The sequence below is a fragment of the Anas acuta genome, chromosome 1 (assembly GCF_963932015.1).
Source record: "Anas acuta chromosome 1, bAnaAcu1.1, whole genome shotgun sequence".
In the NCBI taxonomy this organism is placed as follows: domain Eukaryota; kingdom Metazoa; phylum Chordata; class Aves; order Anseriformes; family Anatidae; genus Anas; species Anas acuta.
Genome location: NC_088979.1, coordinates 43400730 through 43428124, shown reverse-complemented (window position 1 = coordinate 43428124; position 27395 = coordinate 43400730). Strand labels below are relative to the sequence as shown.

General features: G+C 36.9%; 1 protein-coding gene across 26 annotated transcripts in view; it reads right to left on the bottom strand.

Moving 5' to 3' along the window:
* LMO7 (LIM domain 7) overlaps window positions 1–27395 on the bottom strand; it is a 129478-nt gene that overhangs the window by 91320 nt on the left and 10763 nt on the right. For 25 of the 26 annotated variants that reach the window (XM_068676252.1, XM_068676281.1, XM_068676334.1 and 22 more), the window contains exons 2-3: window positions 3343–3413; window positions 407–476 (exon numbers count right to left, since the gene is read on the bottom strand). In XM_068676252.1, the coding sequence (XP_068532353.1) occupies window positions 407–476; window positions 3343–3413 (141 nt within the window). Of the gene's footprint in view, window positions 1–406; window positions 477–3342; window positions 3414–13708; window positions 13859–27395 lie in introns of those variants that run through there. The other variant, XM_068676389.1, reaches the window with a different exon arrangement.

The window sequence follows — 27395 nt, the reverse complement described above, 5'->3', positions numbered from 1 at the left end:
GCTTCTAAAAATACTCAGATTACAAAGAACATCTCTGCCCATTCCCTAATAGAAGAAATTAGGAAGTGGGTTGTGAATGGAATATAGGATGGTGGCCTTTGAATAAAGAAAGTTAAAGTTGTATATATTTGTGCACAGTGCTGATAGTGGGATGATGCAGCTTCATGTGGTGACAAGCTGATTGAAGATACAGATCCATATCACAGCACAGGTAATCTCTGCATTCTACATCAAAGTATATACAGCAAAATCTTAAACAAAAAAGGAAATAGAGATAACATTCTACACACTTGGAAGGTTTTTGTTATGAGACCATGTAAGACCAATAGGCAAGAGCACACATTAAAAACAGTGAAACAGAACTTATAATCATACCACAGGTAATAGAATTACTGTCATTACTTACCAAGCCAGCTATTGGAGTTGACAGACGATTGATCTTCTTAACAATGCCAGGTTTGATCTTGTTAATCAAACTGAAAATAAATCATATGATTTTCTGTTACATAATAAGCAGTGATATTCATGCTTAAAGTTAAGGACTACTTTGCATATATTCCTCACATATTACTTGAGCCAAATAAATTTGAACTCATTAACAACCTTCCCTGTCCAATTTTTTTTAAGTCTTTTTTCAGCTGATTTCCAAAAAGCAACAATAAGAGACCATAGAAGCAAAAATGGTTAAAGTCACAAAAATAAAGATTGCTGACAATGGCAAAGTGAGATAAAAATAAAAAATAAAAAAATCAATGCCTAGATTGGTGCAAGGAAAAAATGATTTGTGTTTCTACTAAATCAGTGGTGATGTTAATCAGACAAATTTCCCATTTAAAGATTTAAAGACCACAAAAATAGCGATCTGTTGAGGTGAAATTCATATATATATATATATATATATATATACACACACACGCATTTCTTAAATGTTCCAAATGCATGTTATTAATTTGCTTTATTTACTTAAGAACATAAAGTAGCATGAAATAGGGAGAACTTTCATGTCTTTCCTCCTCTAATGTATTTAGTAAAAGAGATTTATAAAGATATTTGTAAAGACATTTAGTATAGTATCAAAGGATTTATCAGTCAGCTAACACACACACACTTGGTCATCAAACGGGTCTATCAAGCCAACTGGGCTACCCTTGGAGTATAAGGTGGAAGTATAGGTCTGGTCTGCTATAGTTTGTCAAATATCCATCTCCAGAGAAAATGCATCTGAGGACATTAAACTAGTCATGGCATGGGGGAACCAAGGCAACAATAATGCTGCATTTAATTCATCTCCACTGTTTAAGACCTCATATTCTGTCTATTTCAGTGAAAACTGGACATAGGAAAGCCTTTCACATTTGCTGTTCTCTATTTCCATGGAATTTCTATGGAAGTCATTTATCCCTGTACTTCAAGTATGTTAAATTTTAAAAGTATGATATGGGAGGACAGCTGTATGATTGAGTGCAGCATAATTAGATGTCTTTACCTTTAAAAAATTTTGCATGCCTCCTAAAGCAAGTTGCTCATCTGAAGAGATTATAGGATGTTTTTCTTGCATGTAGCTATTAATTACAGATAAATTTAACTGATTTACATTTGGCAGATGGAAGCTTATATTCTTTTGCCAAAGACATGTCAACAATGAAGATATCAGAGGGTTAGAATATCAGTTCATTACCAATTCTTGAAGACACTACTTAAAAGTTACAGCTGAATACAATACACACACCCCAATAAGTACATACCTAAAGAAATAGTATAAGCTATTACCAGATTCAGTCTACTATATATTTGATTACAGAAGTAACAAAAATACAGTGTCCAACCCTAAAACATCGCTTCAAAATAGATCATCTCCTTCACATCACAAAGTTAACTGCAGAAGCAACTAGCAAGATAGTCTGAAATGTGACATGCCCAAAGGAGAAAAAAAACAAACAAGAAATGCAATAATATTAAAGAAGAAAGATACAGGAATGGTGTGGTTTTTTTTCCTTTACTTTGGTTATTTGTGATATACACTAAACTCAGAGAATTGTACCTTTAAAAATATTTTCTGAAAGTTGGCTTGGTTGAACTGATTTAAGAGAGTCTCTGAGAATCAAGGTATTTTTTTAAGCATCACGTGCAAACCCCTAGTAGGATTTCTCTATACTGACATTCTAATTACATTCACACCTGCTTTTCCTTAACCCATAAGGATTTAGCACTAGTTCCAGTCCTGGAAACCTAGTAAGTACAGATGAAAATTACAGACATGTTGAAGAGACCTGATGAGTGGATGTTTTACACCTCTGACTCAGTCTACCAACGAAACCAGACAAGTTCCACTAGTGCTAAGTCTATAACATATAAATAGAAGGAAATAGAAGGAAGCTTTTTTTTTTTGAGAAAGCACTCTAGAAAGAGTTGAGGTCAGAGTACTGTTTGGTGTTGAAAGCAATAACTAATTCAGTATTAAAGGTAATGAAACCTGGGCTGCACATGCACATACAAGAAAACATTTCTACCTGGTCTGGTGGGAGGTGTCCTCACCCATGGCAAGGGGTTGGAACTGGATAGTCTTTAAAAGGCCCCTTCCAACCCAAACCACTCTGATTTTTATTTTTTTTTTTAATATGTATATGTATGTACATGACACTAATATCCAACCCATTTACTTTTATCATCCTAAAACACTTTTTTAATTTAAAACAAACAAAACAACAGCTTATAGAATATGTCAAGTAACATCCAATAGATTCTATGGTATTGAGGAACTTGGATATAATTATAAGATAGCAAAATAACCCCTCTCATATTTTATGCTGAAGAGCAATACCAGTAAGTAATGGGCACATGAAATCAGAGGCCTGCATGCTATTTTTAATTTACAATTTCATAACCTTCATTTCTGAAATTAAGTACTTTTTTAAAAAAGTGTTCTATGGGTTTAAAGTTCTCTGTGAGGAATAATTCTTTCAGTATTTAGAGAACAGCTAGCACACAACAATTTCTTGTGGAGAAACAGGAAAACAACCACCACCAGGCTGACAAGTAACTGAGTGTCTTGATCACAGCCATGCATAAGTTGAAGAGAAAGTCCAGTGATGCCATAAGCATTACAGCCAAAATAATTAATCAACAAGCCAGAGGATTAGCACAATGTTCCAGCTAAGACACAAGGAAGTGTATCGAACACACAGAATGTGTAGATTTAGAAAGCGGATATTTGCCATGGGAAGGAAGAACAGCTTTCAAATTTATTTTTGGTTACTTAAAAAAAATTGCAACAGGCCAAGAAGGGAAGAGGCCAGCTAACAGCAAACTGAAGCATTTTTGCATAGATAAGTCAATACTCACTCGCATAACAGTACTCCATTTTCTAGAGCTGCTCGAAAGTCTTTGGTTCCAAAGCTTTTCCCAGTAACTGTCTATAAAAATAATAATTGAGAGTTAGTTTGATACATGCATACAAAATCAGGACTAGCAAGAACATCTGAGAACAAAAAATTTCTTCAGTTCAATGCATAGTTCATATTCTTGTTTGGTTTTATTTATTATTATTATTATTAATTTTTAAAGAGTCTTTTAAAAAACAGTTCTCTGTGCCCCAAAAGAAGTCACATCCAACATCTTCAGACAGTTTCTGCTAGTACAACACAATCTTCAGCTAAGTTCTGTGGGAATACTTATTTTCTAAAGCAATACTGAAAAGCATAAATTATATTTGAAACCGAAGTGCTAAGAAAAGAGTCTTATCTCCTACTTCATTTTACAGCTTGTACACTGATAATATCCGGCATGAAATATTTTAATAGTTTTTTCCCCCCCCCCCCTTGCCACTTGCACCTAAGGCAATATGACTAAGGAACCACTCTGGCATGTCTTTGTTACCACATGCACATCAATTCCCACTAGCTGGCAAGCGGTAAGACTATACTAGTGGGGCTACTTTATATATATGGGGTGAAAAGCAGTGAACAAGAACAATGCCTTATACAGGACTTAAGATACGTGATGCCAGAAGCATTGCCTGCGGGTTTGCAGCAAAGCTGTTTTCCACAAAAGAAATTTGCTTCTGGCATTAACCCACTCCATCTCAAAAGAGACTATCAATGCAGTACCCTTCTCAAGCCAGAACTTATTGAGATTCTTCTTATTAGACTCCCCTCTGCACAAGTCCCTTGAAGTGAATGAACTTAGCCGATTTCTTATCAACACAGATTAGTAACACACACAAATCAGTAGGACACAAAATTTCCAGAACTGCCCAAATGCATTTTTCTCTCTGTTGAGTACAGGAATCAAACGCTAAGAAGGACATTTATTTTTACTTAGTTCAGAGGTCTCCAGGTCAGTCACTAGCTTATTACAAGCCTTCTTTAGAGGATCCTGACCATCTCCATCACTGAGCAGGACTTCAGGCACACAATTAGAAGTGCTGTGGCATCTGTGTGCATCCAGACTAAATTTACTGGTTACCACAGTAATTAAAGAAATTAGTGGTGGAACAAATGAACGGTGCTTGGTAAAAGAGCGTAGGAGAGGACACAGCTCTTTAAGGAGCTGTAAAATCATCACCCTTTCATTTTTCCCTAAATTGCTAATGCATGCTACCACTAGAAAACCTAGAATTTAAGCAGTTAGCTTTGAAATTAAAAAATACCTTATGTAAAAAACTTGAACTTCAATCCTCTATTGAGAGCAAAACTAGATGTTACAAAAATAATCTAATGGGTTTAAGTTCTTTTCTAGGAGTCCAATCAATTCTTGGAGTCAAAAAGTTATTCTCATTTTAGAGTTTTCTCAGACATCCGTAGAACTGCAGAGTATAATTATTTTATTTTTACTCTTAAGTCACACAAGCAATAGACAGTGAGATGTTTCTTTCTCCTAAGGTAGCTGGCCAGAGTTTGGCCCATTCCAAAACTGTGATGACATATATATTGGCAAATAACCTTTAAGCTAAAAATCCTTGCAAAATTACAACTGCATATAACTAAAGAGGTCACTCCTAAGAAATTATTCTCAAGAAGCCAAGGAAGATTTGTCACTGAAGAAATAAACTTCAGCATAGCTCCTCTACAGGAGTGCCACACACTGCAATGCATAATCACATTTTCATTTCCTAAAGTTATTTCTAAGCAATTTAAGAAACAAAACAACAACAAAAACTTATCCAAAACAAGGTGTGGAATATTTTTGACTGTTACAAAGTTTTAAGATAGATCAACTCAGATAAGTCAAAGTCATCCTTGAACTACAAGAGACCAACTTCAGCACAAGATTGTAGATGATAGTGTTAGCCTTACAGACCTCTTAAAATTACATTAAGATTAGAGGATATTACACTGAAAGCCTTTTGACTAAGTTATTTGTGCAGCCACTGTGGCAATCAACATTGATTTGGTATACAGGATGGAGCTGTCAGACTGATCTTGCAACTAGCAGATTTTCGAGACTACATGGTTTGTTGATGTTAAAATAAAACCATCAGTACTGCCAAGTTCAGCTTTATTAGTATTGACTTTTAAAGAGTAACTAATAATTAAGTAATTAAGAGGTATTCTCAAGGAACAATTTAACACTGATGGCTTGAAACTGAAACATTTTCCAAGTTGCACAATGCCTTGAATTTGTTGATGTCAGAAATGAAAGTAGTACTCCTTTTTAAACTCAGGTTTCATAGAGAGAACATTTCTTGCAAAGGACTTTTATCCAGCTTATACCCACTGCAAGGCATCAAACAACTGTAATATTGTAGTCTACATAGGAACAAGATACCATTAAAAAAAAAAAAATGAAAACCATTGACCAACCTAGATGTCCCCAAATTTTAAGGGCCTAAGTAAGACAAAGTGAATCGCACCCTGAGATACTACCTCTTCAAAGAATGTCTATAATTTGTGAGTCACCGTTTATTCATTAAAACTGGTTATACTGGGTGTGGTATTCTTATGTAATAGACATAATTGATTTTGGATAATTTTTCAACCACTTAGGCCATGTGATCCACCAAACAATAAAAGAAACATCTCCCAAAAGCGATTTTTATCCATGTCCGAATATAATCTCTTTAAATTATGTCTTTTTTTTCCTCTCTCCTTCCTTCAGCTGAATGCATTTTGCTTCCTTCTGTTTTTAATAGAAAGAAGGCAATGACATAATTAAAGACTATATCATAAATCACATTTAATTGCTGCAGTAAAACAGTTTGATTTCAATTTTGTAGGAAAGCGTCCCCTAATACTTTGGTAACTTGCAATTGCCAGGTCTGTGCAATTTACTTCAAACAGCATGTAAATCAAGACTTTACACACGCATACATGCAGAGGGCTAATTTAACTTCAGGTTTGCTATGATTTATTTAGGAAGCAAATCAAGAAGTAAACAAAGATAAACCATTCAAAAAATGTCATGATATCAAAGTCATGAAGGACCGAACAAAAAAACACATAGCACAGAAGAATACACTAATTATATGTCTCAGTACCAAAATTAACACTGAGTACATTTCAACTTGTCCTACTAAAGGCCAAATATAGCTGATCATAATGGGCCTTTTTTTTTTTTTGCGTTAAAAGCCATTAAAAATGGAAAGATCTTGCAGTGTTAATAAATAATGCTAATGGAGTTCACATCAAATTGCTTCCATGATTTACACCTATTTGAATGGCTTCCCAAGACAGGCAGCCATTCTGTAGGACTGTACAAGTTTTCATGTGGATTGGTTTCCTATATATATGTGTAGGCCACATGCACCTCACACAAATGCAAAGTACCAGCAGATTTCTCACCTTAATTTTGCTGTGGTGAAAATACTACAAGCCAGACTCTCACCATCCAGTGCAAATCCAACACTACATACCTAGGCATGCTGGTTAATTGATTCTCCATCACAAACATCACAAAAGCATCACAAGCTGCTGAAATCCAAGAGAGGCATTCATCATGCCCAAACCACAGTCTGAACAAAGCCTTACATCAGAAGTCCCCACCAGCCATCTAGTCTGCTCGGCAGTTCACGTTGCCAGTCCTGCTCTCTGGGTCTCATGTTCAAAGGTCCTCTAATACAGCCCCATTTAGACCACACAAGTCAAGCAAGGACCCCACAGACTGATCCGTGAGAAATGTTAATTGCATCAGTGTGAAGCATGCAACTCCCTGATGTAGATCTGTAGGTTAGGGATGGAAGATTCAAGATAAATACCAAACCATTTGTGAAAGAAATAGCCTTAATACAGGACTGCACATGAATCCCACTGGGCAAGAAGCTAATCAGACAATGACCTCAAAGACACTAAACTGATTTATGAACTTCAGGTCCCAAGCTTAGCCTGCAGCAATAAAAGCCAAGTTTGCCATCATTCTGTAGAGATGATTGCTAATGTTCTGTAAAGTGGGGCACTGATATGAATCTGATATTGTGGTACAGTCCCTACTGCAATATTTCAGCTGTGTGTGCCAGTTTCCCTGGGTTCTAACACACTGCCTGCCTCCACAGAACTGGGTCTGTGCCAAAAATTAAAGAAAGGAGAGATCACCTCACATATGCGTCAATGTCTGAATTATTACCTTGCTAATGGTCTTTTCTTCTTTTTTCAGTTAACAAAAAAAAAGTGGATCAGGTTCCAGGGTTAGTAGCTCCATCATTGCATAATCCTAGCATTACGTATCTCGGTTTACAGCACTCATTTAGCTCTAACCGCCCCTATCCAATATATCACTCCCAAACTGTACTGTTACTGTGTACAGTAAGATGCACAAGGAGATAAATAGACTACACCCACAGCCAACAAGCAAGAATTCAGAAAACTCCCAGTGCTCTGGCATCTGTGTTTTTTGGCAGGACCTGGAAGTAAATTAATGGCACATTTTATACCACATCTTGAGTCCATTCCATTTTACCTAAAGTTGTCAGTAAAATGTTATACCCCAGCCTGACAGATTTCGCCTTTTAGGGTCTGTCAGGAAGGAAGAGGCCTACAGAACAAAAAAAAATCAGTAGGTTTTTACTTATCTGTTCATTTGTTTTTCCACTCTCTTGCAGGAACTGGTGGTTCTTCTGGATGAAGACAATAAGCACCAGCTTCATGGAGAACTTTAGAGGCATTCACCCAAAGTCCTGCAAAAGGCCCTGCCCCACCTTTCACAACTATTTATAGTCCTTCTTAAGTATTCAGGAGATGAGTTTTTGTCCTTGATCGGTAGCCATGAACAAGAACACTGCCATATCCCTTGGAGCAAGGAGCTTATAGTTGTCTGCCTTTGCAGACTTGCAGTCCAGTTTTTTCCTCCCCATTTCTTCTTCTTCTCTGAATTTAAGTCTAACACTGCCACAGATTGCTGCAGTAGTGAATTTTGTTCAAACCTTCCAATGGGAAGATGATAGGAACCATATTTGGGGGGTTGCATACACAACCTTGAACAGAGAAGTGGCTAAATCACATTAATGACCACCTGGGTAGAAAGCCTTTGTCTTTGCAGCAAACAGCTAGACCAGAGGTTACTAGCTTCCTCAAGGCCAACTACTGGAAAAGAGCAGCTCATTTCTGAAGCAAGCAGGACCTACCTCCCTGAGTTTTTAGGTCCTGGGAAGAGTGGGCATGTATATCTTCCACTCAGAATTCTACTGGCAGTTCATCCCTGGTAGCAGGAGAGATGCCTGGTCCAAAGCCAAAGCAGCCAAGAAAACTATGCTGCTATCCTCCCTTCCTATCACAATTTAATTGATAGCCCAAACTCCTGAGAGGCTAACAAGTGCTCAAGAATCTGGTACCCACAGAGACTTTCCTTGTAAACAGCCCAGCAATAAACTTATGATTCTGCCAACCCTAATAACTTTTATGAGTGAAGAGCAATATCTGGATTTCTACAAAAGCAAGCTCCTCTTCTTTAATTCTTCACAATTCATTATTAAAACCCACGACAGGCATGACTGCACTGAAGAAAACAAACTGGGTGGCTGTAAATAACAGCAAGAGTAAAAAGGATAAAACTGATTAATATTTTTGCCATGGATCATTTATACAGATCCATGTGAATGCTCCCCTTTTTGTCTGAAAGACTTCTGTTTTTCAACTGGAATAATTCCTGCTCTATTGCTCAATGCAGAGATGTATTGTCCTGCTTAACCCCATACCCCAAATCCCTAGACATAATTTTGGTTTAGAGGATGTGGAAATCTTTCAATCTTCAGCCAAAAATGCCTTTGATAACAAATCAAACAGACATTTATAAAAGGAAAAGACTGATTATTGAAGAAGTCTTACTGCAATTTTCTATCATCATCGTAATGATGGGGTCTTATTGTGGTATGCCTGCTGAAAGAGTCATGCTAAGATTCTTGAAATAACATGTAACTTTTTTTTTTTTATTATTATATACAGAAGATGAATAAAAGCAACGGATAAGGGGAAAGCAAAGAGACACATGTTTACTGGTATTGTAGGTATGAGAAGTACAGATCTCTTCACATCAGCTGCTTACACTCTGGGTTTATGTGCTTTTTCATCTCTTCTACCAAATTCAGAGGGATAGAAATGAAGTCTTTATTCCAATATTTAAGGGAATCCCTGACTTAGGGGAACAATACTGCAGAAAGAGCAAGGATATTTTCCATAAACATTTGAGATAAAGCAATTCAGTAAAGCTTCCCTATCCCCAACTCTCCCAAACAAGATCATCCCACAAGTGACAGCAAGATGAATAAGCTTACTGTTGTTTATATTGATGACTGTGTACTGACAGGTGTCAAACTTAGAAAAACAACATACATTATTTTGTTTGTGTGATAAAAAATTCTCACTGTATAGGCAGATAGGCAGCATAAAGTAAATGGATGTAGGTGTTCCAGTAGGACATAAAACTTGCAAACGTGAACTGAAATTAGAATAACTATGAATCTCTGGAAAAAAAATCCGGTCACTGAGATTAATATAATAACATAATATCCAAGTAAATCAAGATGTGGCTATAAATTCTGCAAACAGTTTAAACGTACACCATTCCTCAAGTCACCACCCTAATTTATGCATCCTGACTTCAACTTGAACCACAATTCTTTACAATTGCCCGTAGTGACAGGACTAGGGGCAATGGTTTTAAATTGAAAGAGTGGATTTAGATTAAGTATCAGGAAGAAATTCTTGACTCAGAGGATGGTGAGTGAGGCAATAGAACAGGTTGCCCAGAGAGGTTGTAGCTGTCCCATCCCTGGAAGTGTTCAAGGCCAGGTTGGATGTGGGCTTTGGGCAGCCTGGAGATGTCCATGCCCACAGCAGGGCATGGACTAGACAATATTTAAGGGTTACTTACAACCCAAACCATTCTGTAATTTATGTTCTCACATGTATTTCCAACTAACTTCAGTTAAATAAAAGTCCACATTTATCTATGTTCCCAAAACAATAGAAGAGCAAGATGATTATTTTAAGGTTGCCATATGATCCCCAAATGAGTTCAGCTGGTGGTAAAACCAGAACGGTAGTACCTTAACCTTAAAATCCCTAATTAAGTAGAGAAAAGGATAAAGTCATCATGAGAAAAAAGTGCCTAAACATTGAGTTCACGCCAAAATGAGAAAGCCACAATTATAAACATAATTAAAAAAAATAGTTAACTGAAAGTTCACTTTTCAAAGTAATTCATATCATAATGGTGATGCCCTAGACTTCAGTGGTTTTTTTGTTTGTTTGTTTTGTTTGTTTGTTTTTGGTTGGTTGGGTTTTTTTTGTTTGTTTGTTTGTTTCTGCCATAGAAAAAAAAGAAAGGTAAGCTTACCCAGGGAACAAAGTTTATGAAGGAATAGTTTCTAGAAAAGTCATCTACTGAGTTAACAAGAGAAGAAGGGAGAATAAATTCCATTTTCACTGGTTAGATATCTTTTAATGATCGTGTTTCATAATGTACATGCTCTCATGCTAGCCAAATTTTGAGCTCACCTATTGTAAAAGTCATTTCATGTGCCATTTCTTAATCTTTTCTTTTTTCTTTCCCTGAAACATCTACCTCTTCTTCACAGCATTCATTGTTACCTGACCTAAAGTTGTTCACTTCTCCAAGCTGAGGAATAAGCGATCAAAAGATAAATGAATCCATGAATAGCTGAGTCTCAGCTGGGCAACAAAGAAGACAGAGATGTTGCCCTGGGTAGAAAAATCAATATGTTCTGAACAACTCCTTAGGAGGCTGAAATAAAAAGGCTAGAAAAATATCAGCAACAAAACAGCTTAGAAAACACTACAACAGCATACACAACATACGAACAGAAGGTTTTGTAGGGCTACTCAAGCAGCCCTGAAATTGCACCAAAGCCTCCTTTCCCCCTTCATGCCAAGTGAAAGGTTTGCATTTAGAAAGCATCCCAGATAACTGTGCTTTAATATGGCACTAAAAATGAAAGTGTAGCCCCCATAACCCCCCTCACACACCAAACCACTTCTCCCCAGCCCCCAAACTCCTATAGCTATTGACCCGTGAGTTCCCAGCATCCACAGATCCAAATCTGTCTATCCACAGGATACTGGAGATAAGGATAACATCTGGACTTCGTTCAGATTCTTGAGGCTTAACATACCCAAAGATCCAGCCATTCAGCACCCTAATGAGACAGGCAGTACATGACTCATGAGATGGCTGGCCACATGCTGTCACAAAGAACTTTGAATTGGGACAATTAAAAAAAAAGCATCTGAAGAACTATGTGAAATCTCTCCATACCATTGTTTTGACTAAAGAAGGAAAACAGTTTACATGTATGACAACAGCAGCACTTGGGTTTCAAATGAACGCAGGGGAAAAAAATGTTTTCATGCATTTTCAGTTAAAATAGAAACATTAATTGAAATATTAAAAGATAAGCGTATATTAACAGATATTAAGATAACATTTGTCTAGGGAAACTGTAAAGAAAGGATTAAAGGAATACATTTTTGCTGTAGAGGTACTAAAATTACATTTGTCTAGCACATTATTGTCTTAGTATTTATAACTAATGTATCCACTTTGTTGTAATTGAATATTTAATTACCTTGTTCATGTAAAAGAAGAGATAAATGCAAGCTTGATGGTTGTATTTCTCAAGTTTATAGCCCAATTTTATTATTATTGTAATTCCAGGCCAGGGAGTATATGCTACAAGTTTCAGTACAAGCTTTCAGCTCATTAGCACTTATTTTGTAGGAAGGACTTTAAACAATGCAGTATCTTTGCTTACAGCAATTAAGAAAAATATAACACAACTCCTCTTCTATTTGGAAGCTGGTCTCTATTGAGATTATTCATGTAGGTGGCAGAGAGAGACAGAGATACCAAATGAAATGTCCCAAACCAAAGCGCATTTCAGTATTTCAGTCCCAGATTACACATAGGCTGCTTTACTAGTAATTCTGGGTGTGTTTAATACTTTGAGTTTTCATATAGTTTAAATCATTAACAGTGTAGATACACATGGTTCTCCAAAGTGGATGGTCAGAACCACGAGCAAGCCAGAGATCTAATGACAAGGTTTTGTAACCACATTCAGCACAAGGAAAAAGGCACTGGATAGAAAGAATAAGCACACAACAGGGAAATGCTTCAGATATAATTGCTTTCACGTGTTTAGAGAGGTTATTCATGCGTGGAAGTCATTTCTTGTTATTACTGGAGATTTTTCAATCTTTTGAATTTTTCAGTCTTTACTGGAAGCTGTACTTTCAGCAGCATACCAAGACATGGTTTGAACAAGTTGCAGTCAAAAACACTACACACCCCCCCCCCCCTTTTGCACATACACCCACACTCACACATGCGGTTTGGGGAACCAACAGCCTTCTGACTGCATCTTCTCTCCTGTCTCCACATTCCCTAGCTTTTATATATCCTCCTTGCACATCCATGTTTTTCCAAAACATTTCACCGGATTTACTTAGCTTGTTAACAAGTCAACAGATGGGCAACGAGCAAAAGAAATTGTGCAGAAACTAGCATTTAACAGGGTCAAAAGACACCATTGAGGCAATTAGTGTCACATACAGAGTCTGAAAAAAAAAAAAAAAAAAAGCAGTCATGGCACCAGTTCCCAATAAGCTATGGCACTTAACATGAATTGCAGCATCTCAAAATTCCAATGTTATCTAGTGACAGCTATGTAAGAAATAAACCATTAGGTGGAAGTTGCAGAAAGTAAAGCTGAGTTCACTGACTTCAGCTGTAGAAATATTATGTTCTTCTCTCAATTTGGAATAATCTTCAAGGGGAAAGATTAGTTTAAGGGAACTCAATTGGTTTTACATGTTCAAATCAAAATAAAAAACAAGACTGTAAAGCTCCTGAATACTATTATGTTTAGTTTTCTTTAAAAAAAATAAAAATAAAAAATATTGAAATGTACAAATGCATTTTGAGAAGTGAGCGAGCAGTAGAAGCAGCCATAAAGAACTGCAACATCAGGTTAAAAATATGTTTAGGGATATTTTTTTCCTTAAGTCTCAACATTTAAAGGAATATAAACACAGAAATAATTATATTAGGATACTTGAAATACACTGTACGTGCACAAGTCACTAGACTGGAAGTAAGACTTACGAAGGCTCCATATCCCACTGCTCATAGCAATATATTGCATTACAGGTAATGAGCTCCTAATATTACAACATTTGATGGCAGAGACCATTGCCACTGCCGTGCAGCACCACCTAATGAGAGACGCCAGGTACAACAAAGGACCAGAGACTGTGCTTACATGGAGTCCCTCTCTTTGGCAGGAGATGAAACAAATTGCCTCTGGCAAAGAAATTAAATAATTGTAGACAGAGGAGGGAGGATGGATACAGAGGAAATTGAAGTCCAAGAGAGCTGCAGAAGGATGTTGTTCATCTGAAAAGACGACAGGAGCAGAACTGGAAGAGGCAGAGTATTGGTCTGGGAAAAGGAAGAAAGAAATTAAAAGTTCAGTAAATTTTGCTGAATAATTTTTCTCTCTGATTATGTTTTTGAGGAGCTCTAAAATAAGAATTCTGCCCTTGTAAAGGATTCAAGGATAAAGAAATAGCTAGTGAACATGCAGCAAGTTACTGAAGTACTTTTATGATACTGTGAGAACATAGAAATGAACATGCTCTTGTACCTGGTCAAGCAGCTCTCAGCTTTTCAAGGGATCCTGTTCCAGCTATGCTGTGTTCAAGACCACCCCATCATCTCATAGGAGATTTGGTCCCAGCCTGCACAATAGCCTAGGCTATTCACCCATTATTGCCCATGTTATCTTCCCCTACCCCAGATGCCATCCCTTTGCAATTTGAAATGCATTTGCCTTCAAAAAGTAAGAAGTCATTACTAAGAGAAATCAGGGATCAAGCTTCAGTCGACCATAAGAATCAGGACTTCACTCTTAAAGATGACACTTTTTTTTTTAAAAAAAAAAGGTCCCTTTTTATGCATGACACTGCCCTTTCCTATCAAAAAGCTTCAGTCCAGTCAGCATTTGAGCATCTCAGACAATTACACCACTAGCAAACTCCAGTTCTGCAGGGGTCCCTTCTGCCTGGTATTTCCCTTTTCAACACCACAGAAATGTCTGCAACTGTCAGAATTGTAGGTGGCCGAGCACCTCTCCTCTGAGGAGAGGCTGAGGAAGCTGGGTGGCCCCAAAAGGAAGTGGCAAGTGGCAATTACTGCTGTGGCCACTGCAGGGGAACAGCCTGCCCATCTTTCCTCTTAGCCTTTGCCACTCCCCACTCAACCTTTCTTTCAGGCTGAGAACTGACAGAACCAAAAGTGTTAGTCAGCCACCTCCAGCATGACACTTCCTTCAGCCATTTTATTGCTTCACCACACATGAAGCTTTTTTTTTTTCTTAAAGGAACCAAACTGGTTTGACAGAGTGCTTCCCTCCTCACCAGGGTGTGTTTAAAGGAACCAAAGATAAGTCTGACCGTCATAGCAGCTACACATGGTTGCTATGTGCACTGCCCAGAGGTAGGATTTAATAGCTAGTCAAAAGCAGCCAACCTCACCCCCTTGTTTCAGAATACAATTTTAATTTGCTTATATTATGATCTCCTTGCAGAAATCTTGGAATCATTTAGGTTGGAAAAGACCTGTAAGATCATCTAGCCAGACTTTATGCTAAGGTCTCCTTGCAAACAATTTAATGCCCTTCAAGGGTGAGGCTGATATTTTCTAGGGTTTCCACTTGACCCCATTAAATATTTAAAGTGGGGATCCTCAATATCACTGAAATTAAACCAAATATTTTTGATATTATTTGAAAATTCTGTGTTGCTGAAAAATGTATTCTTCTCGAGGGACTATCGACAAATAGGATATATCAGGCACATAAATTTTTGTGTGCGGACCTACACTCATATGTAGACGAAAGAGGGGTTCCAACCTTTGGTGTGCTGGTTCATGTATACTCGCATAATCTCTTCCAATTATACAGCCACAGCAATTAGAAAAAATAAAACCCCCACAAGATGTGCACACACACAAAAAAACACCAACATGCATGCAGGCAAATCATATTAGAAAATTTAATATCCAGAGTGATAAAAAATTCTTGGAAGACTACTTGGTTCCATGAATTTGTAGCATTAAGCTTGGGTATTTTAACCACAGAAAAGACATAGCTTTTGGATTATAAACAGATGCATGCACTTGGGGCATTTTTCACCAATAACTTAACTTCCTTTTGTCTTTAAAGTAATAACACGTTAAATGAAGAAATATTATCAATAATCCATGCAGTTTCTCAAAGTTGAAGAATATCTTTTTCACGAATGACAGATTTTCTTCTGCTCTAGGCAAGATGCCTCAAGCATTTCATCTTTGAACCCCAATGGTTTCCTATGATCTGATGCCTTCCAGAGCACACAGATTTCAAGAATGTCTGAAGTTCTGCCTAGCAACAGAGACAAAGCACAGACTGCCACAATTTAAACATTTTCCTCTATATATACTTCATGAAGTTATACCAATTTCTGGTGCTCGATCTGGTAATTAATTAACATTTCTAAATGAAATTTCCAACATTTTGTTTGCAGTTCAGTAAAGCAGCTGAAGACACTTCTCCTACCATAACAAAAACAAAACTGGGAAATGTTTTTAACATTAGGTCACTGCTTTATCAAAGCAGAATGAGGTTTTTGCTTTTTTCGTTTGAAACTCCAGACAGAAAGGAATGGTACTTTGTATCATTGATGTTATTTCCTGGGCAAGATTTAATTTTGTATGGGGGCATCACAAAATAATGCACTTTATTGGACACACATCCTCTTAAATATTTTCTGCCTGAACAAAAGGTTGGATTCAGCTTTGGCTTGAAGCATCCAGACACTACTTGCACAATATGCATAGACTAAAACAGGAATTATCCCACTGAATTAAACTAGTTGTCCATCCTGCCCAGCATCCTGCAGTGACCTGCACCAGGTATGCAAGCATGTTCCCGGGGTGGGGAGGGAGGATACCAGTACTTCCATATTTAGAGTACAGAAGTTCTGGCCTTCTCTATAATTAAGTGGTAAAAGACATGGATTAGGAGAGCAACAAATCTCTTTACAAACAGTTCTCTTGCATCAGAAATCATTGCAGTATGGGAAAATATCATCCACAAGTTTTCCAACCCATCCTACTTCTGCATATAGCAAAGAAAGTAAGCGAGTAAGCCTCAAAAAATAATAATATTAAAAAAAAAAAAGTGATATAGAGTAGGGTAGGAGAACTTGTGTCCAGGGAAGGCTGGAAATAGCTGGAATATTAAAAAGACATTGCATGGATCTGATTTTTTTTTTATTTTATTTTTTTAAACTATGGCATGTAACCATGAATATGTCACAAAAAACTCACATATTTTAGGCTGGCCAACATTCTCTGAGACTGGTATGTCAATTTGAGGGCCTGTATTTATTTGGGGTATAAATTCACACAGAATCTGGGTGTAGCTTGAAAACTGATCTCATGTATCTTCTGACATATTCTGACCTCTGCTGTCGTAAAGTGGAATTTATTTTGACAATCACTTTTTCTTTAAAATACTGCCTTCAGCTGAACAAGAGATTTTCAGTACCTGCAATTATCCAGAATAAAGAAATGATGGGAAAGCTACTTTTATTTTACACTCTGAAGCACAAAAATTAAGTGCCCAAGCTTGTCTTTTCCCCTCATATTTCTATTATCCTGTCAACTATTATAAATTGCGCATTTGATTATTGCATAAATGCACATAGGCTATTATTTTAGCATCTGACTTGACACATGCTACTAAGCTGTCCTAGCAACTTTTCTCTGGGAACACATTGGTTCAGGCTTGTGCACTACGGCACTGTATTTTTACCAGCATTATGACAGATACTAGCAAAGTCACCTAGCACACCAATATACAGACCCCACTGCTAACAAAAGCTTATGTGAACAAATGGTTTTAGGTGTATGCTTTTTTGTTTTTTCAGTCTTAATCTCATTTTCACTACAAAACTGTTCTACAATAGACCAGCAAGCTTTTTTTTTTCGTACAAGTCTAGGAAGTTTATGGTGAATTTTGACAGAACTGTTTGGAAATAAACTATGTTCCTAATACCCCATACACTAACATCACTGAACACAAATCTGGATGAAAGGCATCCATCATGATGTGCTACTTTTAACCTGCGCTTTTCATCACGGTTAAGACTCCTTCCAGACCTTAGTCTTGAATATTAGTCTTTAATATTAATACATATACAGTATTCATCACAGATGCTCAAAGAATATTTGTTCTTCCTCTCCCATAACACCTGACACTTCAAAAATCAAGCCACATGATCTCTATCAGACTTCCTGATCTCCCTCAGCTCTAAGATGATCAAGGTCAGATTATAAATACTTGATCAAATAAGTATAAACCTCAGACTGTATCTCCCATCGGGTAACATTTTTGACTAAGGAACAGAAAGACAGTGGCACAATGCCCAGTGCCACCAGTTTTACTAGTGAATGCACTTTTTAGTCCATGTTTAACTAGGAAAGAGATACTAATCTCAAATCAACAAGTTCACCCTGATGGCAAGAACCTACCTACACACACCATTCCAATAGTCACCCCCACATGGTTTTATGGTTTCTTTTGCCTTTAGTTGCAGCCACCATCTGCTGGAAACTACAACAGCAAGTGCCTCAAAAATGTTACTGCAGCTCCAGTAACAAATGCCTGGTTATTACTGTCAGCAATGGGTTGTATCAAATACCACAGATGTCCTGTATGTTTTAACTTTACAATTAATATTCTAAAAATGTGGAACAACTTTAAGTAAGGCATGTCAAGACATCTCAGTTTCCCACTCGAGGATTTTTACTAATAAAGACAACAGGTTTTCACGATTTAAGACAAAAACCTGAATTCTGCTGTCAGTGTATAAAGACAGCAGTGTATAAATTGAATGCTGCCCTGCAATTCAGCTCAAAACATCATTTACTCTTCTGAAGGCTGTTACAGAATCTGTTAAGTGTTCAATCAAAACAACAAGATGCTCTGGTTAGTTTTGTTTTGTGTACCAGAGTATTCCAGCAAAACTGTGATGAGAAAATGAATCATACCACCGTTTATTTTAGGCTATTAAGTGAGATGTCTTTAAGAAATAAAAATTAACAAAAATGAAAGAAGTGAACAAGAATCCCATAATTAATGTAATGAAGAGTCCAGAAAAAAAATAGCAAAGACAAAAATGTGAAATAATTTCTGTAGCCATGCTTGAAGAAAAATGAAGGAAATAATGGGTCAGGTATGTGAAGCTGAATAAATAATTCATGACAAGATGGCTGTGATGTTCAGTTAAAGAGCTACCTGTCAGATTCTTCAGAGGAGCATAGAATTGGGAAAACAACAGAGTGTAAGAAAAGCATACAAGATGGTAAAGCCTGAGGAAATTTACTTAATTAGGTTCTTGCATGTTCTAGAGCACACTGTATGTCATTAGCAATTCTTTTTAACTCAAAGAGCCGGAAAGGTCTTACTGAATGAAAAAAAAAAAAAAAAAGAAAAAAAAACTAAAGATACTTTAGGCATGTGAGGATACAAGAAGAAACAAGAATCAGAAAAATACTTTGTCTGGTAACCTCAACTTCAGTTTCTAGAAAGCTATTAAAAATTGTTGAGTCTCCTAAACTGTAGATGTTTTCAGGGAGACACCACTCTGGTTTGACATGTCATGTAAATCTGTTTTTATCCTGCTTTGGTAAAGTAGATGGTCTGGTACACAAGAAGGAAAACAATAGACAGGCTATAGATGGAATTAAGTTATGCAACTGGCAAAAAAGATGCATAACTAGTTAGAGACAGACAGACTGTGGAAATCCAGTCTAGATAAAAAGATTCCAAGGCTGTGATGTGGAAGTAGAAAGAGACAACACACATTTATGGAACATTTTTCTGAGGTGTAACATCAAATGAGGATACAGTACTAAACTGGATCCAAAAGAAGTTTTTTTTCGGAATTCCGTGACTTTTTAGCATGTTCTTCACAGAACTGTGTGGTGGACTATAACCATACTGCTTCTAAACCCAAACCAAAAAGCTGTGCAAGCATTGTGGGGGAAGAAGAGCATTTGTCATTCTAATCATAAATTGCAGCATCAGTCTAAAAATCATCAAGAAAGCATTCAGCAGAGCTTAGTTACAAGATCTTGAAATAGGACAACTGGACACAAAAATAGGATAATCCTGTACATTTCAAAATGATAAAAATATCTTTTTAATAATAGATTTCAACTCAGTTCATAGTCAGTTTTTATGCAGTGCTGCTTCCTTAAGTGGGTGTTCACCAATTCGCATGCCATTGTCCTACTCATAGTTTGGTCCCAGCTAGAGAACACACTATTGCTGGCATTGCACTTGAAGACAAGACAAAGAGGCTTAGGGGAAAAAAAAAAATATATATATATATATATATACACACACACACACACACATATAAATAAATAAAAGAGTTGAGATGTGGAAGGAACACTACTTTGCAGAGTTTAAACTAATTCTCTGTTCTTTGATAATTTGCAGCAAAGATCATCACATATTAGGAAAGAAAAATTAACCATACAAGTTACATACCATAGACTAGTTTGCCTGTTTTTAAAAGGTTAAAAAAAAGTTATATGCCAGGAATGGTCTAGGCATAAAAATATCCGGTCTTACAAGACAGTAGTCATGAACTACGTGACCTCTGAGCCCTGTATGCAATTTTGACATGAAAGACCTTATTACTCATTCAGTCTCAACATCTGAATACCAAACCAAGAGAAAACTTTTAGTTAAGCATGTATCCATTTGCAGGATTTAGGGCGTAAGACAGAACAAAGATTTTTTGTTGTTGTTTTTGGTGTTGTTTTGGAATTAGGTACATCACAGCAACTGCTATAAAACACACGATAAGCTGAAAGCAAAAAATGTCTACAATCAGAAGTTAATTTATAGGATTTACGGTCTAAAAAGAACTCAGAAGTTCAAACATGTTTCTTATGACTTGATGTTATGGGAGAAAAAAAAAGGCAAAAAACAAAGAAGTTGTATATCCATGAAGGGGGTGATCAGATACTTCTCTCCCCAAAACACAAGCACCTATAATTATACAGAGTAGGATAATTACCATGTCTGAAAATACACATTTTAAGTGGCACTTACACTATCATATATAACCTAAACACCAGACCTTTTATAACTAATGTAATGTTAAAAATTGCATAGGGAAATAAGACATTAGAACTTAGAAACTAAGCTGCTGGCTGAATCTAATTTATTAGATTACCGTGATAAATTCTGCTCACAAAATAATCCCTCTACTTAATTCCCATCACTTGCTGGAAATCAGGGGAAAGAAACTGACACTCCTAATACACAAGACTGTTAATAACGCATAGTTTAGGGATGGTGTTGGCAGTTCCCCTGTGCTCCTCCAGCTATCTGCTGCCCTGGAACTACTGGAGATGCCTGCAGAAGGGTAGGAGAACACATGGTGGTGGTGCTGAGGATGTCTATGCACAGCTTACTTTCTGCATTGCCACAGAGATCACATAACTGCGTCAGACAAGAGAAAAAAAAAAACATTCCTTTTCCTTTCTATAATGTAGGGGTGTCTTGATCTGGAAAAAAAATAAGTGACTGGCCTCCAAGCTCTGGTGGACCAAGTACTGTTTCTGGGCACCTCCAATTAGAATTGTACAGGAGTAGGGCAGCTACCAGTGGAAAGGGTTGCTACAGCTACTCTATTGTTTTCTTTGAAGAACCACATAAGAAAAATAACAGGAACATTTTTGGAGGGGAATATTTGAAGTAAGTTCAGGTTTGGACTTCATTACTTAGCTTTCGGTCACAGGTGCTATATGAATCCACCTGTTCAAAGCCAGTCAGTTTAGACACACACAAAAAATGCTAAGTTTTTGCCACCTCAAGGCAGACAATGCAGAAACACATTGTCTTGCTACCAGAGGAAAGAATGGAAGAAACAAAATGGGACAAAAACGGAGATCTACTGCTCATGTTTAAAGTAGAGAAACAGGGTCAGAATGATGAGATGAGACACTTCTGTTGCCTGTTCCACCTCTTCAGCGTGCACTGCCAGCGAGGCCAGCACAGCGCCTACATAACCCTGCCACAATCAGTGAGGAGGACATCCTTTGCTACCCCTTTGTCTTGTACCTTGCCTTCATTTATTGCAGGAAAAGGCTCATCTCTGTGTAAGTCCAGTTCAGTCCAGTACAACTTCAACACCAATTTTAGGGACACTTCACAGGACCTCAGTCCATTGAGAAAATTCTAAGGCTTGATGAGCAAATGTTTCATAGTAACAGCAGCTGGCACACAAACCTCAAAAAAAATCCCAGTTATGGAAGTCAAAAGCTGGTAGATCAGAGGCAGCCCTCCTAGATTTTGTCTGGATAAAACTTTTAAAGACACGTTAGCCAGACCCCTATCCTCCCCAAAAGAGGAACAAAAAACAAAATAACAACAACAGCAACAAACAGAGAGAAGGATACATGTATAGTAAACACTACACATACAGATGCCAAATTCAGACCAGTATGTGTCTCTGTCAAAAGATGACAAGGTACTCTCAGTCCTTGCATCAAATTTGTCAATGGAGACTACAGGGTAGATTTGGGTTCACTAAAAGCAAGCCTAACAGCATGACTCATCTTTCATTCAATAGTTTTCAATGGATACAATGGCTTTCATTCATTAAAATGAAAATTTAATTTAATATTATTAATAAAATTTAATTTAACAAAGCAAATTAAAATTAAGTAACATCCAAGAAAACCAACAAGGAAGTGATTCTTACCTACATGGACGGAAAATATATTGAGTCTATAATATAGCTACCCAAAACAACAAAAAAGAAGGTACAATATAGCAATTCTGCAACTTGCATTCAACATCATTTTAAGATAACTTATTCTAGAATGAAAGATTTCTCTTATAAACTCTGATGGAAAGTTGAAAAACCCTGCAAAATACCTTCTGAATCCTTGGGTGACAGCAAGTCGCAGTACACTGTAATGGAAGACATTGTTCACAGGACCTTTTTTTAAGCCAGCAAAATGCTTATCACTTATGCTAGCTTTGCTCTGTGCAAAGTTCTCAGATTTGATGAAAAACTGAATTTTCCATAACAATATTTCTGCTTAAAAAAAGACAAAAATACTTAATGTAAAAAATATTATGGCTGAAAACTTTTCATAGCTCTTTATAGTAATTATGTAAATGTTGCAAAGAATGTTGTACTACTTGAACATACGTTGTTCAGCTTAACAGAAAATAACTGACACAAGATATCAACTCAGCTCCTTGATCCTATTTTTCCTCCCCCACATAAATGAAACATTTGTTCAATTCACAGCATCTGAACTCCAAATACACATTTTTTCAGTATGACATAGTGAGGGTTATTTTAAGATGCAGGAATGCCATTAATTTGTGCCCCTTAGCTCAGCAATTTGTAAATGATTAGCTCTAAATCACTGACACAAAGTAAAATCTGTCTAAGCCCATTTCATCCAACTACTAGCATTTAATTTAAACATGATTTCAAGACCTAATGCCTAAAAGACAGAACATGCTATTTATTATAATATTGAAAAGAAAGCCTGTTGTGTGATAGTTATCTATCTACAGGAAGACATAAGCAATTAAAAAAAAAAAAAAGCTTAAAACTCAGCCTTTTTGGATTCCTGAGATTTCAAACAAGTACTACATTTTTGCTGGTAAGAAAGCCCCTGAGGAGCAAGTCTAGCATGAGATGCCACTGTCAAGACTTTTATGTGATGTAGGGAGGGAAATAAGAGTTGGATTGAGCACGATGCTTTTTAAACACCTATTTTTCTGGTTACAAGAGACTCATATACAGGAGGTTACAAGTGTCTGCAAAAAAAAAAAAAGAATTTAGAAATGTAATTATGCAGAAAAGAAGTGGGGAACTCCAGAAAGTTGATGAAAGTTTGGCTTTAAGGGGGAGGCTCTCACACCAACAGCTTTGAATGTGGCAGCAGACACTACTTTGTGTTTGTTCATTTTTAAATCCATAAAACAGACAACTTCATCCCCAACAATTCATTAAAAGTCAAAGCTTTGGTCTGAAGTTTAATGCCTTCTATTTTTTGCTTTGTTTTGGGCTAGCCTTAAAGGAACAGTGAAAGGTTTTAAATTGGCGACATCATTCACCAGGAAATGCAAGTTACCTGCTCTTGGGCACATGGGAAATGGATTTGTGCCAAGTTCCTCAACTTTGAGGGGGAAAAAAAAATCTGGACTTGAAGAATTTCCTGCTGTAGTTAATGACTTGCTTAACTTAAATTTAAGTGAATCACTATGAAGGAACAGTAACAACAAAGAGTTCTGTATCACCAGATATTTTAAAGTAACAGCTTTAAAATGGAGCACCAGTGGTTAACCAGCCCCCTCTTCAAGCCACAAGATGTAGGATCCCATTAGGATTAAAGGAGGAAAAAATAAAAAGCAGTAACCAGAGTGACATCACTGAACCATAAGTAACAGATGTCTAAGGATACACATGCAGCTGTGCAAGGCCCCTGTAAGGTCCTGGTCCTGAACCCACCAGGATAGCAGGGCTGGAGAAGAGGAGAGGAGAGAGGGCACCTGTGGTTCCCTCTGCCCCAACCTATTTTCGAAGAGCAACAAGGATTTTCACCAGATATTTTCAGTTCACAACCATATGATGGCTGGCTCTTTAATTCTTTAATTCTACGGGTCTTGCTTATTCAAATACATGTGAAAGTCAAAGGAATACACAACAGGGAAATTTGGAAAAGATCATCTGGAATTCCCTTCACTTAAACAAAGAGTAAAGAACTTTACTAGTCCAATTCCTAATTAAAAAATAATAATAAAAAACAAAAGTTCATTTTTATTTATTTACGACAGTTGCTTGGAAGTTTTATAAGTTGTTATCCACCTGAATGGGATCATAATAGGGAAGGTGCACACTGAAGCACAGAAACCCAATGCAGATCACTTCCATAACCTCAGAACAGCAATTTCAAATTTTCAATCTCTTCCACAGTAAGTGTTTTTTATCTCCAATTGGCAATATTTTCTCTTTTCTTAAAGAGAAAAAAAAAAAAAAAAAAGGTCAAATATGCAGTCCGCCTGCTCCAACAGCTCCTAGCCAAGATGTTCAGCTGGACACTATCCCAACTCTGATGGATAACACAAAAGCAATCAGGTTGTTTAGCAGCCTATGCAAGTTACCAGTGATTAATTCTCAAATCCACCAGAACACATACAAACAGAAGTTAGCATAAAACATCAATATTTAAATTCAGCATGATGCTGAATTTAATGAATGAATTTTTTCAATATTTAAATTCAGCATGATGCTGAATTTAATGTTAACTTTGATAAAGGAAATCACCAGACTGATTCTGGGACTGTAGCATGAGCTACATCAGAAGGTCCAAGTGAGAATATTCAGAACAGAGAAAACCCCACTCCACAGATGGCTTTTGATCTGGAACATAAATATTATTTATTTGCTCTTAAAAACCACACACACACACATCCTCCTCCAGCCATGGGTACATCTAAAAGCTGCTGTGGCAGACATTCGGCACCATTGAACCATCTTCAACTTTCTCCCCCGCAAACTTAATCTGTGCATAGCTAAACATATATTAACAATTGAAAACCACAAAAAAATTACTCTATTAAGGGGTAATTAATGACTTCATTTCAGTTTAGCAGCTGATTTTTGGTTGGCCTTAAACCAACAGGAGCTTGAAAAGAAACTATTACACGAGAATAAGATTCTGAATAATCTTGCGAGTTATTAGTTGGCAGTTTGATGTGGCCTTCAGACTTCAAAAGACCCTTTTACAAGAAAAGAGGACAAAGGCAGTGAGGCCTTTAACATCTTTTATGGTAAATAAGATAGAAAAATTGACTACGTATTAGAAATCTGATGCTTTCTGATGAAAGCAAACTAGAAAGCTGATGAAAGCTTATTAGAAAAGACTGAACTTTGCATGAGTTTCATCAGCATTTTAGGAACCTTGAATTATCCATCAGGTTTTTGGTTAGAAGACGACAGTAATCTGGAAAGTAAACAGCAAATAGTCCAGTAACAGAAAAATCCAGGTAGTTTCTGCTACATTGCTATCAACAGATGCCTGGGATAACGCACCAGATTCCAGCAGAGCTTTTGCCCAAACATTTGCTACCAGCTTAAGGGAAATCAGGTCCTCCATTTCTGGGCACCAGCAGGTCTTCCTATTCTGGGCACACAAAACTCAGTAGTTTTCCTACTACTTACCCTTAAAGGCTCACTTTTCCCCAGTTATGAATGTATAGACACACACTGACATTTTCTGGCATTAGAGAAATTGCATGGTAAGGTCTACTACTAAATAAATACACTGCTGATAATTAGACCATGGAGAAACAAAAGCACCTTCCCCTTACCAGAATTCACTGATGAAAAAAACAGCAACAGCATATGGCTTAAAATTAACGTAGTGTGAAATGAAAAGCACAAACCTTTAAGTGGAAAGCTGCCTAATGTAATTTGCACAATTACCATTTAATTTAAGAAGCAGATCAAAGAAGTGCATCATTTACATTCTTCAAACATTAAGTTTTCAAGATCAAAGACCTCAAGTATTTCCAGACTGCATATATGGGAATAACATGGTTAGAGTAATGAATCTATGCAGAGGGAGAACATGAGCTGCCAGTTTGCTCTGTGCAGCAGTTTCCCCATCAGAGACTGTAACAAGTAGTATCTGCAACAAGCATCATCTACAAGCACTATTTAACACTATACATATAAGTAGAAGCAAGGAACTTTGGGCTCAAAAATAACATTATGCTGATTTTCTGACTGCTGGAGACCTCTTTCCCTGAAACTATCCACTGCTTCAGAGATTTTTCACAACTTCAGGCTGACAGCTATGTTTTAATAGCTCTTATACAATGTTCTAGAGGTCATTAAAGACTTTACTGCCAGTCATAGTAGGCTTTAACCAAAGCTGTGTTTTCATGACAGTGCTTTAGCCTAATTATGCCAGAAGTTTAATACAAAGAAGTGCACCGTATATGTATGCCAAGACATGTCAGTCTAATTTTAGCTTAAATAAAAAAGAAACATCACCAGCAAAACTGATGTTTTAATGACCACTGGGAGTTGCTATAAGATGCTGTGATCCAATTCAGTGTAAAATAAGAAGTGTCCTGGCACTTATATCCAGGAAACTAGCACAACTTTAGTTCACACTGAAGATCCATGCTTACTTCTGAGGGCCTCCCAAAAAAAACTCAGCTTAGAATTCAAGATTAAAAACAGATTTTCTTGGCAGAAAACCAGAGAGCATTACAGATGTAAGACCTACAGTAAAACAAGAGATGAACATTTAAACTGAACCAGTAAACAGGAGCTGCTCATGCAAGTTGAGATTGCTAAAACTTGGAAAAAGTTGAAGGATGTGACACAACAAACAGGTAACATAACATCAACCATCAGGTTGAGAATATTGCTGTATGATAATATTCAATCCCCAGAGTTTCTTACACAATGAGGAAATCCTCAATACATCATACTGCCCATCAGACTGGTCACACCAAGAGGGTGGATTTTTTATCTACCTTTTCTTCATGCTCCCTACTTTCCTTCTTGATCACAGGATTAAAGCCATATTAAAAGTAGACAGGAGGGGTTAATGTAATGCTAACATTTACACAGAGATTTAGTTTCTTTTATCATAGCATTACACATCCAATACAGCAAAGGAAGGGTCATGTGAAGTCCACATCCCTACCTCTATGTAGGAGAGGATTTAAGACAGCTTGCTCAGAATAAATTTCTGATACACACTTCTCATGGTAGGGATATTGCACTCCATAACTAAGACTAACAAGCTCTTAAGAAAGATGAACAGCCATTGTGCTTTTG